The 21474-nt window shown below is 46.2% G+C and overlaps 1 protein-coding gene across 21 annotated transcripts in view; it reads right to left on the bottom strand.

Annotated features, from left to right (window-relative positions):
• The window catches only part of Epb41l3 (erythrocyte membrane protein band 4.1-like 3), a 215160-nt gene that overhangs the window by 59488 nt on the left and 134198 nt on the right, over window positions 1-21474 (bottom strand). For all 21 annotated transcript variants that reach the window (XM_013517088.1, XM_013516964.1, XM_013516834.1 and 18 more), the window contains one exon: window positions 20049-20246. In XM_013517088.1, coding sequence (XP_013372542.1) covers window positions 20049-20246 — 198 coding nt within the window. The remainder of the gene's footprint in view (window positions 1-20048; window positions 20247-21474) is intronic.

The raw sequence follows: 21474 nt of genomic DNA, 5'->3' as shown, positions 1-21474 counted from the left end.
AAACACTATCATCAGTGACACAGCGTGCATTCCGTTATCTTTCACAATCACACACACAGTGGTTTTTAACGTGTACCTGGCAGAGGGGTGCATTGTGGCACACTTTAGACTGAGGAAGGGGGTGGGTGTGTATCATCAAGGACATGGCCTCTAACACTGCCAAACCCGAGAGGGAGTTTTGACTGAGATTTGGGGCTCACATACCCCTGGCACATGTCAGAAGTCCCTTACTGCATGTTAAGCCCCTCTATCTTTTTTTCTTTCTTTTGCATGTCCTTTTCTTCCAGTCATAATAGGTTTCTGGATTCATTTGCTGTAGCAATTTCAGCCTGTGTTTGAGGTCAGACTCTGCACTCAGAATGGCCCTGTGAGGCAGATAGTAGCTTCCCGGGGAAGTGTGCCTCCTCTGGGCCAGCAAAAACACAGGGCTTGATTTTTCACAAAGAGTTTCACAGCACACATAGGAGATGCCAGCGGAGAACCGTCAGACAACATTTCCTGCCGTTCATTTGCCGAGGATCCCAGTCACTAAGCCAGTGTGTACAACAGGAATGCAGAAAGGGAAGCCACAGAGAAGAACGTCCGAAAGAGAACTTGCACCACGTAACACATCAGCAAATTCTGACGCAGGTGGAATTTTGAGAATTTTTCCCTGGGAGAGGAAGGACCTAATCTCTTTTCTGAGACTCAGAAAGAAAAAAATAAAAACCCAAAGCAAACAAATAAAATCCAAATTGTAATTTATAATTCATTCGGTCAAATAAAGAGCTGCAGGAAATGCAAACACTGAGAATGAAAATATGACTTTTAATGACTTTAATATGAATTTAACGAGTGCAGATTTACAGCTCTGTCACTTTTTAATTCTATAAGGCACTGATGATCAAAATGATATCAGAAAAATGTCATTGCTTTAAAAATACTAAGTGAGCGTGTGTCATTTCCTCCCCTCAACTGTTTCAGTCTATTAATAGGGCATGAGTAAGCAAAAGAGAAAGAGCACAGGGTCATTATATAAAGCACTGCATGACTAAAAAATATAATTAAGTATCACCTTACCAGGTAGAGGTAAATTTTGAAGTTAAAAGGGTCTTATAAGCTATGTAAAACCTGTAAGTATAAATCATCTGGTTTATTTATTTATTTATTTATTTATTTATTTATTTATTTATTTTGTACCAGCAATCAAACTCAGGACCTCACACTTGCCAGGCAGGCACTGTGCCGCTCAGCTATATCCCCAGGCAGAACATCTGGTTTAAAAAGGAAAGGACAGCCACCATAGCTCCCTGAACATCTGGTTTAAAAAAAAAGGACAGCCAGCCATGGTGGGGCATGCCTGTAATCCCAGCACTCTTGGAGGCTGAGGCCGGAGGATCGCAAGTTCCACTCCAGCCTGGGCAACTCAGCAACTTTTTGAGATCCTGTCTTAAAATTTAAAAAAAAAAAAAAAGTGCTGAGGATTATAGCACAGGGCCAAGGCCCTAGATTCAATGTTCATTAACAAAGTCAATCAATCAATCAATCAGACCCACAGAGGGTCACACTGTAAATGATACTTAGATCAGGCTCCTTATTATTGGACCATGTTACATTTTGGATTAGTGTTTGAAATACCAGAGAGAGGGGAGGAAAAATGCACTGTGATACTCTCTATGCACATGCTGTCCAGCTGTCTGTGATACAATGAGGTGTTCCATGGGGACCACTCATGGGGATGGACGGGACCATACGTCAAAGCCAGGTATTGTTTGCCAATACCTCTCTGTCAGGGCATCGTGGCTTAGCATTGGTAGAGCTCACAATCCTGAAAAGCCAGCACTAATCCGCTTTGCCCGTCCATGGGGAGGAGGCTGCTAAGCTAGCTAAGACAACAGGAGCCCTGGCCCTCATTCTGGACTCTGATCAGACGCTCTGTCTCCTCGGGCCAGCAGAGGCAGGGCGGAAGCCACACAGACCCGTCACTGCGGCAGCACTAACAGCTCATCAACCTCAAGCAGCAGCAGCCACTGCTCTTCCATGAGGCTAAGCTCATCATTCCTGTAATTACTGTGGTCAAAATCACTGAAGTGTACAGTCAGCACCAGCAAGTGGTCATACGTAACAATCACGGAGAGCGGGAAAGGGTAAAGCAAATGAAATTTGGAAAAGAAAGTACACTGAAAGCAAGCACACAGGCCTAGGGTGAGGCTCGGAGTGAGCACTGGGCTCCATCCCCAGAACCCCAACAACCACAGGACAGGCACAGCTGTCCCTCCAACAAATGATTCTAATGTTCTTTTATTTACAGGAAAAGGATGAGCATTCTAGTCAAGCAAGAAGTAGAATGTGACCCACTCATTCAGATCATGCTGGTGTTTTATGTTTTTATGCGCAACTATCTTTCCTGAGGATCATCTGTGGTCAGCATTTCACTCAGGCTGTTTTCTGTTATTGTAACAGCACACCAGAGGCCAGGGATCTCACAAAGTAAAGAGGTTTCTGTGGCTCACAATTCTGATGCCCGGTGCTACTTGGTACCTGTATCCTCCCCTAGTGGGCCGGACCATGTACAGAAGAGCCAGTGCCTTGCTTTCAAGAAAACTGACTCACTCATCCGACTAGTGTTAATCCCTAAGAGGGGGGCAGTGATCCTTCCCTCCCACCAGCCCACCTCTTAGAGGTTCTGCCCTCCACACAGTCCTTTAGGGACCAAGTTTCCAGAATGTGAACCTGTGGGGACACACTTCAACCATGTCCAAGTTGTAGCAGGGTTGAACCTATGCAGAGTTCAGGACCTGGGGAGTCAGGTCGCTGCACTCCCCTTCTTCTGAGATGCTGCAGATCACACACAGCAATCTAACTCTCACTCCTGGCCTAACGAGGGTCTGGTGTGGTGGGATAGGCCACAAGGTCAAAGTCCAGGGATGTTGTTTCTTTGACTTTATCTAATTTATTTTTTTTTTTTAGTGTTTTTTTAAATTTTAAAAATTAAAAAAACTTACAAAACAACAATGAAGACAAAATCAAAACAACACACAAAACAACAAAGATGATACATGACCTCAAAACAAAATGATAGGAATTAACAATCGTTGCTACATTACCTACTGTTATCTTCAACAAAGTTGCTCAGTCTAGACATAAGAATGTAAGATCGATCAAACAATCAAACACAGTAACAAATAATAATAATAAACAACACTGGAAATGATGTAGAGCTTCACCATACAAGATGGTAGGAGCTCAACAATGGTTCTTATACTGCATATTATTGTTGTCAGATCAGCCGCTCTGATCACCAGATTCAAGCATGCAAAACTAGTCAAGAAAAAAGAAAATTTTAAGCATTGACTGTTCCTCTCAATAAACCACAGACATACAATACACCTATCTCAGCTATCCTTGTATATACATATAAATTTTGTTTTTCATTTTAAAGAGAAAAGAAAAAAAACCCCAAATAACAAAAACAAATACATAAAGCAGCATAGACAACAATAAAAATGATACAGAATTTCAAAACAAGGTGATAGGATATTAACAATGGTTATATTACATAATGTCCTCTTCAAAATGGTTGCACACATAACCAGATACAGGCATGCAAGATTTTCACTTGTTTTTATAATTTAAAAAATGTTAAAAACTCTCAGAGACAATCAATCTACATGGGAAGGCCAGAAGTGAGCTATCAGGCTTCCATGGTGAGAAGCTTCTGGGACACGGGGAACCAGGGTGTGAGGTGGGAAGCACCCCCACGGCTCCTGGCCACAATGCTCTCCCCTTGCCCTCCACTCCCACTGGTCAGCCTTCCTCAGCATCTCACCTTCTCCCAGAATCCCTCCTGGCAAGAAGAGTCTGCAAGAACTACTGTGCTGTTCTGGAACATTCTACCTATCAGCCTTTGGATCCATGCCCAGTGCCCCGTCTCAGGTGTCCATCACTGGTCTCTAGTACTAGGACAAGCCCTGGAGAAGACGTTTTCACAGCTCTCACACTGCAGGTGTGCAGGGGTGACTGCACATCTGTTTGTGTTACTATCTGAACAGTGGTCACGGTGGCCACTAAGTTCACTGACAGTCGACTTGGGGCAGGGGTATCACAGCACCTGGCACTGAGTAGATGCTTTTTGTTAAACAGGAAAGAAAATCAAGCTAAATAAATACATCTGGGATGATTTCCTGCTTCAAAATTTTTTAACACTGCTGTAATTTTTGAAATTTGGCCCTGACCAATATTTCATATTTCTTTTCCATGTGTATAATATGTTCTGGCTAGAACTGCACTGTTGAGTTTCTCTCCTTGTTTTGATAAGAAGAGAGTATTTTACTTCCACAAATGAAAGGCCTAATTTTTAAAAAATTTTACTCCTAATGCCGCAGGGTTAACTTCTTGATAATTTTCTCAATTATCAAATTATGCTCAAAGAGTAAGTTATCCTGAGCTATGGTTTCATGCTGGCCATGGTTTAGATCTAAACCACCTACCCCAGTCTAAGACCACAGGGGTGCTATATTCACCAGCAGATCAATGCAGGGTGAATTCAGAGCTGACTATGCTATCAGGAGGTTGGGCCTGGTTGGAGGTGCACCCTGAGCACATGACCTGGAGGGATATTCTTGTCCCTGTCTCCTTCCTTCTCTCTCTGCTTCCTGGCTGAACAGCTTTTCTCTGCCACATCCTTCCAAAATGTCATTTCTCCCTTAGAGCCAACTGACCATGGACTGAACCCTTTTAAGTCATGAGCCAAGTAAATCTCATTTCCTTTAGTGGTGTCCCAGTGACAAGAAGGCTGACTGATACAGTTTTCTTACTTTCATTTTACATCCACTGTATCCCTCACAAGTAGCAGAATATAAGGTGGTTCATGGTTTTTAAGGACCCGCCTTTACTAAACTGTTTTGGGCCAGCCTAACCTCCCCGTACCAACGGACCTGCATCTTGCTACAACTTTCTTAGCAAGTATAGTCTTATGATGAATGGAGATCACATTTCTATGTGTAGTTCTGGGCTATTCTTGGACTTTCCTTTTAAAATTTCATTTGAAACTTCTGGGTAACTAAGAAGAATATTCTCCCCACTCATCTAACTGTAGAGAATAAAAACCTAAGTATGAAGAGCAGCTTGGAGTATTCACTATTAAGCATGTAACTGTTCTGGCTGCCTCCAAATGGCTTTCACGTGGAAATCAATATTTTTGTAGTGATCACAATATTTAATGAGTTTAAAGTTAATAATCCTGTAAGGGAAATGACTCATTTACATATCTGGGCATATATTTGACTTTGAGGTTATCTTGAAGAGCACAGAAGATGTTATATTCCTTAATCTTAAATTCTCTATGAGTGCTTTTTATGGGATTTAATCATTGAAGTCATGCTCTACTAAAGTATAGTTTAGGGATCTTGAGTCTTCTTGTGTCTTGACAATGGCTTAGATCTGAGTATGTGAGGCACTTCTCTGGCCCAGTCCTTGCACAAGGGATATGATCTCTTCATAAATGTGTTCTAGCCAAGTTCTCACATCTCATGAAAGGAAATCATTTCTGGTCTTGCTATTAAAAGATACAGCTCTGAAATACTGCCTAGATATTGTGTTTATGTGGATCCTGACATTCAGCTGTAACGGGCTTAGTATTCTTTTTAGCATGCTGTGTTCAGAGCCTGCTGTCCACTCTTTTCTGTCAAGTAGGTCAATAGGTTCACAGCTTCTAATTTGGGTTCTCTAAGACACATCCTTCCAGGAAATCGCTAGGGAAACGTCACTCTGCAGGCCTAACCCATCTGCTGTGAAGGTGCCACCATGTCAACTTGGGAAGGGTCACAGGGGGCCCATTTGGGCTCCGCTTCCATGCCACATTCTCCAGTTTTATCCAGAATAAATTCTGGTGTCTAAAAATAGTCTGTCTATCTATCTATCTATCTATCTATCTATCTATCTATCTATCTATCTATCCATCTATCTATCTATCCATCTGTGTGCGTTTGTTTCTGCCTAAATATCTTAAGCAGCCATATCTTGGAAGTTAATGTGAAACATACTCTCAAACAGAAAAATCTTTACTTAAAGCCCCCTACAGTTTTGATTGAGAGAAATAACAGTCACGGAGACACTGTTGGTGGCTATTCCCAATCCACTCCTGGAAAAGCTCTCAGAGGGCTACAGTGGGGTCCTGCTAAACAACTGAGGTGTTTTTACGGTGTAGAAACTGCATCACAGTTTCCTCCTCTGCACCCATTAGAGCGCGTGGGACGGGTTTGCTGACTACCCTGCCTCCCAGCCTCTTGTGCTCACCTTCTCTCAGTCCTGCTTCCTACTTATTTCTTTCCATTATACTGTGTATCTCTGTAAAATGAAACACTCTTAAGTCCTGGTTAAAACACAGTGCACTATGAATAACAGAAGCTCCACATTGAAATGAACTGTTCTTTTGAAACACAGTACTTTTCCAATTTTGACAGTGGCGATGTGTTTTGCTTTGTTTTATGTCCCTGCATGACGACAAATTCTTGACTGTACTATTGAAGAAAGCTCTGCGTGCCATGAAACTCTGGGCAGTATTTTTCTCTTTTTCTAAAATGAGTAAGTAGAGCAATGAAAGCATTTTACTTGGGGTAATCATTTAAAATCATTCATGTGCTTTACGAGCTCAGTGTAATGGCATTTCCCTAAAGAACGTGGTGCCTCTTTGGAGACCTTATTTGCTGTCACCATGGCATTCCATAAGGAATAACAAGTCTCTGTATTCCTTCCAGATTTCCAAACATCGTAACAAGAACCAGCTCCTTGTGCTGGTGGGCATCTGCCGACCATCACTCACTTCTACAGGCAGCAGCGGGGAAAGTAAGGTACATTCCTGAGGGTGAGTGTGACTGAGAGAAAGGGCTTTCTTTTACCCTTGTTAGAAAATGACCCAAATGTGCATACCAGTCAGACACAGCTGTCTGACACATTGAACACTCACATTCCCATGCCACAAAGCTATCTTGTTCTTTGCCAGAAGAAACCCCCACTGACCAGAATACATCATGAGAGAATGTCCAGCCTGGCCACCTTAATTTGCCACTTGTACAACTCTCCTCATACTAGAATGCAGGAGAGAACCACTGGTCAATGCTAGCGAAATGGTCAATCTTGTAAGAGAAGCCATAGGAAGTCCTCAATCCCCTTCATGTGGACATAAAATATCCATGACAGTTAGGGGCACACCAACATGTTACAGGAAGCTAATTTTACTGATAGAAATGTTCTATGTTTCCATAAAAGGCTTCCATGAAGTGCAGTCTGGGACAATGGAGTCAGACCTCTCTGTGACCTCTAGTGGCACAAACTTACAGAAAGTTGCTGGTGCCCTTGCAGATCACACATAACCACCAAACAGAAAAAGACAAAGATGGCTCTGTTTCTCTGTTGGGAAGGGAGCGAGACCAGGAAGCTTTGACCTGGAGCAGAAGGAAGAGGGGAGAAGAAGAGGGGACAAGACGGAGAAGCAGAGGGGATCTGAAAAAAAGTGGGAGTCAACATAGCCCAAATGGGGAAAATGCTGGAAGCTATATTTACGGGATTTATCTTTTCTAATTTGAGATAAACATTTTAGGAGAACTTTCTAAATCACCTCATTCCTTCACACTTTATAGTATAACAGCTGTGACTTAAAAAAAAAATCCCAGTGATCAGCATGCTGCTGTAAAACTACTAGTAGTTATCTTAAGTTGTTCAAAGACACATCAGGATCAATCATTCCTGAGATGCAGTGTAATATCATAGTTCTCATCTCATCCTAGTTTTCATCTGTGGAACTGAAATTCTAATGAAAGAGAGAGCAAAACCCCTACTTTAAGAAGACAGGAGGACTAGCCATGAGCTGGAGGGAGGCCCAGGAGTCAGTCACACAGGAGGACAATGCCTCTAACGATGGCTCTGTCTCCCATTTCCCCTTCTCTCCACCCAAGAGCATGGGGTGGGCAGTGGCGCTTAGCAGTGATACCAGGAATGCTTTTCTCATGGAGACTCCTTGCGGACGGCGTGAAGGGGCCTCGCTTAACCTCAGTCTCCCCAGGGGCCAATGTGCCCATCCGGGAGCCAGGGCGTGGCAAGTCCGAGGAAGAAGCCTGGATACTGGAAGGTCCATCAGTCAGGGAGGTGTTGGGTGTGGCAGGGCAGAGGGCGCTCTGACTGACCTCTCACCACTCCCTGCTTTAAATGCCAGGACCTCCCAGACCTTTGCTACTAACGTTCTTCTCTTCTTTCTCAACCACTCACTGTTGGTCTTCCCAGCCCCCAGAGATGAGGGTCAATGACTTTCTCTTCTTCATAAGGTATCTAGTTTTGGGTATTACACTCTAGCAGCAGAAAGTCACAGTCAGTTGCTGTCTTTATCATCACATTCCCCACACCTATCCAGTGTATCAGGGCCGCTCATTTTCTGGACAGTTCTTTAAAATCCATCATCTCGGCTGGGCATAGCTGCACAGGTCTGTAATCCTAGCACTCTGGGAGGCTGAGGAGAAGGAGTGCAAGTTTGAGCCCAGCCCAGGCAACTTAGTGAGTTAGCAATAGCCTGTCTCAAAATAAAAAATAAAAAGGGCTGGAGATGTGGCTCAGCGTGAAGGCCCTGGATTCCATCCCCAAAACTGCTAAATAAATAAATACATTTTAAAAACTAATTTGAGTAATTCCTTTCGCGCCTCTCCTCGTTCCCACTGCCTTGGTCCCTGTTCTCAGTGCCTCCTGCCTGGTTCACTGCTCTGATAAAACTAATGTCCCAATTTTCAGTCTTTTCCCCTCCAAATACTATTAAATAGAAAAATGTTTTAAACACAAATGAACTAAACATCTCCCTCAGAAGCGCCTCTCACTGCAGTAGAATTCTTAGGCGGGTCCAAGATTCCCTGCCTTTCCAGAGTACCCATTCTGCACAGTCTGGGGCTGTGAACAAGGGGAGCCCCTCCGTGAGTAGGGCTGGTTGCGGGCAGCTGGCCCTTCAGCAGGGACATTGTCTGGCGAGGCCTGACCTGTTCCAGCTCTGTAAACTGATGACGCTGTGGACACCGCTAAGGGAGGTGGTCAGCCAGCATTTTCTAGCCATCAATAGCTCCCTGCCATGAGTGACTGGAGAGCCCCAGCTTTCAGTCTCAGCAACCTGAAGCACTCTCAAGGACTCTGTATGCCCGAGGGGGCCAGCTATAGGCCTGTTGGCCCCATTTCAAAACCTGACCCCCAAAAGATAAAGGGGAGTGAGAGATTCCCAGGAGAGACAGAGCAAGGTATATGTGTGGGGTCTTTTTGCTGCATCAAGTGCGGGGCTCAAGACAAGGATCCCTGAGAATGCACTGGCAGCGGGGAGCAGCTCCCCAACAACTCCCAGCAAGACAGCAGGGACCACAGTCCTACAACCCAAGGGAACGCATTCTACCAACTCCCAAAGGAGCACATGGCTCGTTCCTTCTGGAGGCTGCCCCTTGGATGAGCATGCCATCTGCAAATTACTTGATTTCTGCTTTCTGAGGCACGGAGCAGCTAAAACAGGCCGTACCAAAAAATAAATAAATAAATAAATAAATAAATAAATAAATAAATAAATAAAACAGGCCATACGTCTGGCCAGTGGGAAATGCAGGGCAATAGATATGCCCCAGTTTAAGCTCCTGTGTTTAAGGCTCTGTGTTATACACAACAGGTAACCAGCAGCACAGTTGGAGCCTGGCCAATCAGCACACCCACCCGCCTTCCGGGGGCTTCAATCTTTCCTCCAGCCCCGCCGCCCTCTCTCTGGCCCTGGTGTGTCCCGCCCTCTGAAGGCTCACCTTTCCCATCTCCCCACCTGCCTGCCCACAGGGTGAGCATGCTGGGAGGCATCACATATGTATCCTGTGTATAATTTGAAAATAAAACGTTTAGAAAATAAAATGTATGAATGCTCTTTGACTTTATGTTCCCTTCAACACCACTGCACAGATCGTCAGCCAACATTTTCTAGTAATTAACATCTCCCTGCCAGGAGGGGTTGGAGAGCCATTTATCATTTTTTGCAGTCTGGAGTACTGCTGAGGCATGCTGATACCCAAGGAGTATTTATAGCTGTCAGCTAAAGATGTACTGTCAGAGCTTTCATACATGTGCCCCTTTTCAAACCTAAAGCCTGAAGCCAAAAAGGAGCCACACCCAGCTTCTTCAGGCAGGAGAGAAAGTTCTGTGGGAATGTAAAGGATCTGTCCTGACGCGAAGTGGTGCACCGTGCCGGTTTTCATTCCTTCCCTTCTGCTCAGTGGCTTCTTGAGTGCCCCTAGTTAGTTCGTGAAAACCCAGCATCACACAGAACTCTTCAGGTGACAAGCGGCAGAAAGAGAGTAGTTGCCACAGCAATCAGGAAAACCAGGGAGTCTAGCGGGAAATAGCAGGTTCGATGTGGACAGTGGAGAAGAATCACATTTTCTCCACCTACCCGCTTCTTGGTGAGAGGATGTTTAAAAAAATATGGAACACAAACACAGTCACTTCCTGTTCATATCTGTCAATGCTGTGGGGCATTTTTAAAATTGCCCAGTTCATGATTAGCTGATTGGAAAACACCGATCCTATTGCTTCTGGGTTAAAAAACTAGAAGTGGAGAATCACAATGCAGTTCACCTTCTCAGGTACGGGACACTGTCCAATGTCTAATATGTCGTTCGGTGATAAATCTTTAGCCAGCACAGAGGCTGTGATATACCATTTTAGTGCTAAAAACCCCACCACTCTACAGAGTATATTTACAGTATGTCCCTGAAGGCTAAGTTCTACAAGAATACCCTTGCTGTTTCATGGGATGAAAATTCCAGAGAGAGGGAAGCTTTCCAATTTGCCAGCCACTGCAGACCCGGAAGTGTCCAGGCCGCTGAAGAAATCCTCTGTCTTACTCCCCACGGCCCTGCGAGCTCTCATCTACAGACCGGAAACTCAGGGCTTTGGGGGATGAGTAACTCACAAATGAATGACAATAGCAAGATGTCATTGAGGCCGATGCTATGACACACCCCCTGCCTTCCCTAAATTCAGGTACTTAATAGACTGGGAAAGCTTACTCCACTGTACGACAACTCCTGCCTAATTTTATTGAGTTGCCAGGGTATGTTTACATTATGAGCTTCGTAAACACATTTTGAAAAGCCTGGATGTGAGCTGTCCTTTCAAATGCAATACTAAATACCAGTTCTGCTGCTGATGAATTGGTTAAAATTAAAACATGGTGGTGCATGGGTGGTCATCCCAGCTGTCTGGGAGACTGAGGCAGGAGGATGGCAAGTTCATGGTCATCCTGGACAACTTGAGGAGATCCTGCATGTAATTTTAATGGGCACTGGGGGTATAGCCTAGCACTCTCTGGATTCGAACCCAGTACTACACACATACAAAAGTAACATTAGACTTCAACATTTCCTCTCCTGTCTGTAATGCAGCCTAGATATTTTTGAGCAGTGCAGGATAAGACCAGCAAGGCAAGTTTCTCTGCTAAAGTCCCCAGCTCTTAGGAAAGGATAAACTCATCAAAGCTGACTCTACGTTTTAAATACATTTAGAAGTTGAAAATGGCCCTGTTTGCCAGAGTGACTCGAATCGATGCTCTCAGTGCTTCTGCCTGACACGGAACTCTTGAGAGCATGACCGGATAGAAGTAAAATAAGACACCTTGGCAAGAATGGTGAGCAGTTCCTTCCTCATGTACCTACAGCCCCAAACGACGCCAACTACACCCTCAGCCTTGAAATCGGGGTCCAAGTGGCTCCTGTAGTCTATGTTCTACCAGTAAATATTAGCCATGGCTTCTCCAACACTAACATTAAAAAAGTAGGGAAAATACGATTACATTTCGTCAAACAACACTTCAGCAGCTCTTTGTCCTCTGCACACTGTCATGTGTTCCACCTCCCACTGGCTTATTCCACGGCCATATCCAAACAGCACGGTGGACTGAAATGTTATTAGGTCCGAAATGTTATCAGGACTGATTTTCCCTTGTTCCTTTCTATAAACATTAACAAGATCACAAGACTAGTAAAACCACATGGTGCTCACAAATGCATTTTACTATCTTCTTCCATTTGAAAATTTTTTTAAATCAACAGCACCATGATCCTTTTGTGACAAAAGCTAAAAAAAAAAAAGCGCTAGCTCTCTGCATACGTCAGTTGGACACTGGACTCGGAGGAATTTGTTTAAGCCAAATCTTGAAACAGATTACTACGCCCACATCTCTGTGTGAGGGGTCCCATGAGCACTGACTCTTGAACGCTTTTACCAGTCCCTACAGCCCTTCACACCAGTCTGCCCTGAACCGCCTTCTCTATTTTGCAGGACACCCTCCCACATCACGTACTCTAGAGGACTGAATTAGAGCCTATGTCCTCTTCCAACTCTAACAACCTGCACTTCTACCAGATCTCAATTCTGTAGGCCAAAAAGAGGACAGAGGTACTGTGTATAAGCCTTAGCATGTGGGCACAAGGTCAAAGACACTTTTTTCTGGAATAGAGTAATGAAAATAAAGAGATAGGAAATTCAAGAGACTTTCTACTCTTCAGGCTGATGCCGGTGTCCTACTTTCTAAACTTTCTGAGGGGCCAACAGGACCATCAAGAAAAAAAAGGCATCAATTTAAATGCTAACTAAGAGGACATCAGCTATAATCTTGAAAATTATACCCTGTCATGCCTGGGGAAAATGCTGCAATTATGAAATAAACTGCCAATTGATCAGGAAAATTGAAAATGAATCACTAGATGGTGAAATGGTTCCTTTTGGGAAGGTGTAACGGCTTATATCTAGATGTCGTAAGACCTTCATGTGCTCATTGGCGAGGTGACTATGTGCTCATTGGCGAGGTGACTATCTGGCTGACTTGCTAATACAAGATGGGGTCTGGTTGAAGTGGGGGGGGTCACTGGGGGTGTGGCCTGGAAGGGTTCAGCTCCCCCAGCTCCTCTCTTCATCTCTCTGCTTCCTATCCGCCATGCTTTGAGCAGCCCTCCTCCACCAGGCCCCTCTGCCACAGCCCCCTGCCCTGGAGCCAGCTGACTGTGGACTGAAACCTCCACAAACTGTGAGCTAAATAAACCTCTCCTTCATTACCTTGTAGGTACTGGCTATTGTGTCTCAGCGGAGAGGAACGTGGCTGAGACAGCAGGATAACAAGGGTGCCTTGTTTTGCCTAAAGCCATTCTCTGTGCATGCAGAGGGCTGAGTTAAGCCTTGAACCTTGCTCCGTGAACCACCGTGAAGGGTTTCTGCATTCTTTCTCTCCAGCTGTTTTCTTCCCGGTCAAAATGAGAAGCACTGCTTCCAAGCTCTGCTCTCCACATAGGCGCTTCTGTCATCAGGGTGTAGCCAACCCCAAAATGCAGCGGTCATTTTTATTAATCAGATTTAAGGCATCTTGGGAAAATGACACTCTACCCGCCAAGCACTGGTCTTTCTCTAATGGGATCTGCTCATACCCTGTGCACCCTGCTGCTCCATGGGAGACCACATTAATCCACTGTGGGACTCGAGTGTATGAAAAGTACGTACCCCGGCACTGGCCTCTGCAGAACCACTGCGAGGTTTACAGGCCTTCCAGCTATAAGAAAAGGGGGAAAGAAAGGGAAGAGCAGAAAGAGAAGATAGATCTTGGGGGTCCCTCTTTCTTCTACTGTCCCCTACACTAACTAAAAATATAAAAAAGGACCTATTTTGAAGCCAGTTGCTTTCTGAATTATAAATAGTTATCAAGAATCTGCTTCTTCAGTGTGACAACCAGTATTTAAGACAGATCTTTCTCCTTTTCTTTCTACGATTTAGTGAGTCCACAATGGTAGACTTCAGTTGGTTCCTTCTGCTGCTACAGCCTTTGGCTGTTTTGTTATTGTTGCAGGCGTTTGTGGTGCTAGGGATGGAACCCAGGGCTTCAGGCACTCGAGGCAAAAGCTCTGCCCACGGAGCCACACCCCCAGCCCAACTTCGATGCTTTGGTGCTGTAGCTCAGGTGGTTCCCTGAACCACACTGTGCTGGGAAGATCTCCGTGCTGAGGGAGGAAATGAGCACTGTGTAGGACTAAGGCAGAGAACTTACTTTTCTACCTGGGCCCGGGGCTAAGTGTGGCCTGGACTCTGAGCAGCACGCAGGGTGCCACCATCCAGCGGGGCACGACTGGCACTGCCCGGTGTGGACAGCGAGGAAGTCGATTAGGGTGAGGCCTAGGAAGTGGTGTAGCAGGGGTTCGGTCCCTGACGGGATCCCAGGGTACTGTGGGAACTTAGGGACAGTCTGTTCTCTTTCTGTAGGAGCAGTGCCCACCACCCACGCCCAGGGCGAGGGACCCACCGAGACCGGCGAATGGACAAGGCACCATCACACGGTGGGAATATGGCCACCAAAGGAGCAGGGAATTTAAAGGACACCTCCTGGGGCACCTGTGAGTCTCCGAGGGAAAGCTGAGGAAGTGTGCAGACGAGGTCAACTCCAAGCAAGTAAAGGATATAAAAGTATCAAGTATACACTGAACTTTTAGTCACAGCAGGGTGAGCACCAGAAAATCTGGATTATTTTCAACCCGGAAGACTACTGTCTTCAGCAAACAAGAAGCATACATCTACTGTGTGAAAAACCAGCCACGGAACCGCAGGAATGATGAAGCCAAGCAAGACGCCGTCCTCTGGGAGTGGGGGACAACAGCGTTCTTACCCATCTTCCTGGATGCAGAGAGAGGAGGCTCCCATCCTTACCTCAGCAGCAGCGATAAAGGTAAAACACTCGGGAACAGAAAACCCACGTGCAGACAAGAGCCTGGGCGGCAGGAGCCAGGAGAAAACAAGTCATTTCACCCTTACAACATCACAACATTAACAGTGGGAAACGAATCCTTGGTTAGGCTTACCACAGCATGGTGAGTGGGTACAAACGCACGGAGTGTCCCTCAGTGACTACCTTTCCTACAGCACCTGTCACCTAACGACACAGGCGCTCCACTTCCAAAACACAACCCACAGCACACGACCCAGCAGAGGATTCTGACTGTGTTTATGTCTTGATGTAAGTGCTCCTGTTTTCAACCTTAGTATTTTCCAGAGTGTTTAACAGAACGTGTCTACATCATGACGGACTATGAAAAGCGACTGACTGAAAAGGAAGACCACAAGACTAGGTTGAGGCATCTGAGTAGCTAGGTCAGCCTGCGTCAAACCTTAACGAGGACCGCCTCCGAATCTCGGGGAGCAAAATGAACAATAACCCTGTCAGGTCAATGAGACCTTGCGTGTCAACAGCCCTTGTGTGGAGCAGTTTCCGTGGCAGCACCAAGGAGCCATCACACAAGAAAACAAAATTAATTAATGCCCTTCCTTCCTCTGCGGTCCCCGGGAGCAGCAAGCTGAAAGCGGGAAACTGCAGCTGCTGCTGGATGCGCCCGGTGCTTGCACAGCTCACAGATATGGCAACTCATCCGCTGGGCACAAACCCGCAAGAAGCGCCGCGGGTTACAGGTGAAGGCAAAAGTTAGCCACACACAGTCAGCATCTCTGTGACCTCTGCATCTTCAATGCAGTCCGGACTTTGAAAAACAACTCCGTGATATTTTACAGTGATTTATTGTTTCTTGTAGTTCCAGAAAGGGAACAGGTGTTCTAATCAAATTTCTGAATTAAAACAGTTTTAGGTGCTGCCCAGTCAAGAACTTCCAAAAGGGCTGGAAGGCATTTTTAGCACATGAATAATACTCTGTGTAGATACAGATGCTGGAAAAGTCAGCTGCTGAATTTGTTTTCCCATCCAAATCTCAGGTAAGTGGAGAACGCGACATGGGAGCTGGACATAGACAGTTAAGCCGGGTGGGTTACCTGGCAACTTCAAGGCATTTCCCTCCCGAGCAGAAACTGTGAGATGATCGCAGCACATCCCGAACCAGCTCCAAACATCTCTTTACCCGATCTGACTCCTCAGGAGCACTGCTGGGTAGCCTGAAAAAATGTTGCTGGGGCCACCTTGATCTTGGGAGTGCATACTCCAGGTTGTGAACCCACCTCCAGGGACGCCCCCAGCCCTCAGCCATGCAGTCTGGTCAACCACAGGCCTCAGAAGGGGCCCAGCGTTTATGATTTCACTGCTCTATCAAAGAGCCCAATCTGACCCGCCCCGTCTGCACACACATCCCCGTGGTGTGCTCCGGGTCGCTGCCCCCTCCCGCTGCGCACTGCTGAGCAGGAGGTGAGGCCTCGGCGTGGCCTCCAAGGGAGGGAGAACCAAACTGCTCCAGAGTGAGCGTGCGCGTGCGTGCTTGTGCGCAAGGGGGTGCTGGCAGAAGGCTCCTCAGAGGTGACTATCATTCCCACAATAAAGTCACGGCAGAGTTGAGCCTTGTTGATTTTGATGGGGAAGTGAAGAAGGCATTAAGTAAGCCATCAGAGAAATTTCATTACAATAAAATTTCATTAATGTAAAATGCCTTTGTGGATGCCTTATTAAACACACTGACGAGCCCGGCCTGTTCCCGTGTCCCGCAAGCCCACAAGCCAAGGCCCGCGACTGGGGAGCGGACGGTGCCCTTCCGCGGCAGTTCTGCGTGCCTGTGGCCCCTTCTTTCCACCAGAGAGAGAGAGAGAGAGAGAGGCCTGCTCAGAGTCCGGTCTGAACCGTGTCTGAGGGGCGGGCGGTTCTCTGCGTGCACCCACGCTGCTCCTCAGACCTTTCTAACAGCGGAGCGCTCGTCACCATGAAGGCCACGGCAGCCACATAGAAGTCTTCTCACTGAAACCCTGACTTCCTGAGCCGCTTAGCTTTGCTGTCTGAGCATAAACAATGCTACATCCGCCCTTCAGCGACCACCTTCCCAAGTGGTCCACCTTGCGGAGGGTTATTTCGTCCCCTCCGAATCTTTAAAAGGAAAAAGGTGAAAGATTTATACGATCTGAAGAGAAACCAGAGTATATTTTTTCTTTTCTTTGGTACCAGGAATTGAACTCATGACCTCAGGCTTGCCGGGCAAGCGCTCATGCCACTGAGCTATATCGCCCGCCCGCTCCAAATCTTATTTCCCCCACACTTAATGCACTCTCCTCATTCCCCTTCAGGTCACCCCCATCCTTTCACTCTCTGCTAAGCAAGCTCCGGGCCGATCACTGTTTTTATCATTATAAAATAGCTCCCAGTTACAGCAAGCTGCCTCCCCCAGAGGTGTGCGATTTGCTTCAATCTTTTCAACGATACCTTTGTGCGGCAAGTATTTTCACCCTCACTTGTCAGTCAAAAGAACTGTTTTCTGCTGCTGTCACTAAATATCCGAGACGGGCTAGCTGGGAAGGAGCAGCAGCGCTTGGCTCACCATTTTAGAGGTGGGGAAGCCCAAGGGCAGGCGTGGGCGTCGGCGACCACTTTGTCGCTGCCTGTAAAACGATGGCGGTGTCCCACGGTGACGCAGAGCGAGGGGGCCAGCCGGTCTCTTCCTCCTCTTGGAAGTCGCTAATGCCATCATGGCCACCCATGCCCATGACCTCATCCTATCCCCATTCCTTCCCCACCTCCAAGTGCCACTAATGCGGACCCCAGGATTAAGCTTCCAGCACCGGAACTTGTGGGGGGCACATTCACAAGAGGACAGCTTCAAGCCCCAGGAGCCCTAGCCCACCCCATTCTGGGGGCTTTGGAGCTCTCAGCACATATCAGCAAATCACTGTCCTGCAGACGGGTCGCCCAGCTCAAGAACCAACGCCCTGCCGCCTTCTGCAGATCAAGCACCACACCTCCAGGGAAGCAGCCTGCGACGTGGCCTTGGCAGCTACGATGCACTGCTGCTTCCGGCTGAGTCAGGAATCCACCGAAACCCAAAGGCGAGTCTTACTCAAACCGCCACTAAGTACCAAAAGCATTTCTAATTTGCGCTCGGTCCTTTCTAATGGAGTGAAGCTTTCTTCTTTTCTGGTACCGGGGACTGAATCCAGGGCCTATGCACTAAGCTACTTCCACAACCCTTTTTGTTTTGAGGCAGGGTCTTCCTCCGTGGCTGAATTGCCCAGGCTGGACTTGAGTTTGCAATCCTCAGCCTCTCAGAGTGCTAGGATTAAAGACATTAGTGTTTTAAAGCTCTTTATCCCTCAAGAACACCTACGTAGCTGTGTTTCTGTGCTTTTACAAAAGCTCAGCTGAGAGGAAAGCGGACTGAAGGGCACCTTTCCTGGGACAACACTCTTCAACCTGGGGGCCTGGGCTTTCCCTCGAAGACTCCGCCACCAGGCCGGGCGCTCCACAGATCACGTCAGACGAGAGGCACTGTCGATGCACTCTCTCAGCGAGGCTCTTGGCTCCCCAGAAGCACAGCACCGATTCCCAGTTCGTTTCCTACTCAAGCAACACAGAATCCTGCCGGGCTTGGCCGCACGTGCCTCCCTCTGCTCCACAAGGACCTCGGCAGCGGTCCTGCTTCTCTACTACTCATGTCTCTGGGGCAACTCGACATATTCTGCCGGCCAAAGATTGTAAAGCCTAGAAAAACTACTTGTAGGAATCTCTCAAATTTATAAAAGATATTTTATCCTAAGGGAAAAGATCTGGCCCAATTGGCATGGCTGTGCCATGCCAAATCCGTACAACAATGCGAAAAGTAAAGAGGCATCGTATCCTGTCAGGTAGAAAATAAAAACCCTGCGTCAAAACCACAGCGATTAACAGTCATGAGCCTGAGCATGCGAGTAAATTAAAGGTAGCAGAATGATCAACAGTGTGAGTTCTCTGATTGGCACTGGGTCATTGTGCCCCTTACATGAGATACTGTAATTTTCCTTACAAAACTGTCAGCGCCACGAGGAGAAGACTGCCGGGTTACCTTACTTAGTCCATTATGCAGACCCAATCCACAGAAAACTCTCCTCAACATTAAGGGGCAAAGCTGCTCTTAGATCAGTTTTTCCACAGTTGGACACTGGCAAAATGGACTCTCGAAAGGCTCTGAAAGGTCTTGGAGCTTTACGGGACAGCTCGGCTGCAGCTACGCTAGTGAAGCCTCTCCGATTCTAGAATTAACGTCTAAATCAGCAACTCAACACTTTGGTACAAGAAATTAACTGAACGCAGAGCCAGCAAATGTAGGAGATGGATCTGTGTGTGGAAAACCTTGTGAATTCCTCGGAAACCCACACTTCAATGCTGGTAATGATTAAAATGTTCTACGAATCAGTCAATGACAGACCAAGTAACTTTTCATGTAAGGATTATTTTTTAAATATACTTTTTTCTATGTTCTTGCAGTCATCAGGTGATACACCCCTTGTCCCCGCCCTCGAGTCTACCAGCAGTATGAAATGAGTTTGAACCTTAACCTGCAAGAACAGCACTGGCACACAGGTGCAGTATGCAAAACACAGCCAGGAGGATAACGGGGTTGCCACACAGCGGAAGGGGGAGGAAACGAGTGGGGAATGTGGGAACTCAGGCTGGCTTCACGAGGCTGTCAGGAAGAAAGAGGAGGAGGAGGCTGTGACTCCACACATCTGTTCCTCCCAAACATCTCTGATGGAAACTGCTCTGTAGCCACCACCAACAGAGGGGAAGTTTTTCAGCTTCTTTACCAAAAGGAGAGAACCTCAACGGTCACCACCATGTGTATTTTAAAATCTATACATTCCTCAAGCCAGAACGGGTCCCAGGCATGTAAAATCACCCACCTCCATGAGGTACAGAATCTGGAAGTTTCTACCAAGTGATGTGGCCATAAGTTATGCAAACAGAAACGATAAAACTCACTGAATTACTGGTCCACAGCCAGGATATTAAAGGAAAGTTGATGTTTTTAGACTCCAGTTTTTTGTTCCTGTCATGGAAAGTGCTGGATGTGCCATCTTTATATAAAATCATCTTTTAGTTTTAATGGTAATATTTTGGGGGACAGTGTCAATATTTTTAGTAATTTGATCTCTTGTTTGTGTTGGAAATAGTTTTGTATTTAGAAACTAGGTCCAAGTAATTTTCCAGGTTCTGGGAAAATAAAGGTGCAGCTTGGAGGTGAAATACTAACATCTCACAGCGGTCGGCATCTAGGACTAGATGTTTTCAAATGTGCGCTCACCTCCACGTCACAGGTGTACTCCGAGCCGTCCAGAAGGACCACCTTGCACTGCATACTTTTGGGCTTTTTGACGATCTTTAATGGAGAGCGGGAGAGTTTACTGCTGGATGACTTCTGAGAAAGTTTATCGTCTTCAAACTGCTGATACTCGAGCTGTTTCGCAGCTGCAGCAGCAAACTCCTGCTCCTTGTCGGTGACCTGGGAAGAGCAAACAAGGAACAGTTTTCGTTGCAAGACAGGAAAGAAATAGTGCAGTGTTCAGGTAACACACCGCACCTGGGAAGCGGCCTGCTCTCCTGTTTTGTAGGGGATGGGAGATATCAAGTGGGGTATTAGGAGGGGATATTCACACCCAAATATGTGTAATCTCATATACATAATCTCATATGTACATCTCACCTGAACAGCACTTGCCATTTAAATGAACCGGTAGGGCCTTATTTCAGCTTGACTCCAGGATTTGATTTAAAAGCACTGAGTTAGCAAATGCCATCAAGATTTCACTAAGCAAAGAAAGTTGACTCCTGACTTTTTAAAGACATCACAGGCCTCTAAAATAAATCATCTGAACTGTATCTTATGTGTTCTATTTTCATAATTCACTGGATTTTTCCATATTCCTTGACTTGTTATAGCCATCTCATCTCTGTCCTTACAATGTATCTTAGAAAGCTCCAGGCTTGGAGAGCTCCAAGTATTAATCTTTTTAGTACTAGTACAACTGTGAAGGTATCTGACTTAGCTCTCCATCAATTCAATGAAGTCGTAAGCGCTGAAATTCATCACGAAGTAATCCCTTTAGTCTGTTTCTCTTCCTGGTAATGAGCCAGTAGCAGAATAGATCAAATCTGTCCAAAAGCTTTAATCTGCTTTCGAATTTCAACAGCCTGGTCCAGCTCTGACTCAAAAGTGCAGAGGCCACTCTGGTCAGTCCTGGGACCCCTGGACGAGTCCTCTGTGACAGCTCTGTGTGCACTGCTCTCTACCGACTTTTCTCCATCCCCCTGCTATTAAATGGAGGGCACAGCAGGAGTGTAAATCATCCGTGGCCGCACTACCCTTTCCACCAGTCTGAAAATATGCACCGACAGACCGTACGAGATATACGCTAAACTGTAATAAGCACGACATTTCTTCTCCCACCAGTGTACTGTCCACCTGGTGCCTAAGAGCCCGGGCTCTTAGGTAGAGACAGTATTGGTGGTTTATTATTTCAGCTTTTCGTTTCTACCGGTCACTACAGTTTATAACCACAAAGTCAAGTTTGGCGTATTTGTTTTGGATTTCAGTTACAATTTCCTGCTTTTCCCACATTTTCTACCTTTACTTCCATCCACACGTTGCTTAGAGTCTTTTCCCCCACTGTCACACCCGGGAATTCTAGACGACGACTTGGGAGGGTCTTACGAATAAGAGAACAATCTGT

The sequence above is a fragment of the Chinchilla lanigera genome, unplaced genomic scaffold, assembly GCF_000276665.1.
Source record: "Chinchilla lanigera isolate Chin_1 unplaced genomic scaffold, ChiLan1.0 scaffold00001, whole genome shotgun sequence".
Lineage (NCBI taxonomy): Eukaryota > Metazoa > Chordata > Mammalia > Rodentia > Chinchillidae > Chinchilla > Chinchilla lanigera.
Note: the sequence above shows the minus strand (reverse complement) of the source record. Positions and strands in the feature narration are given on the sequence as shown.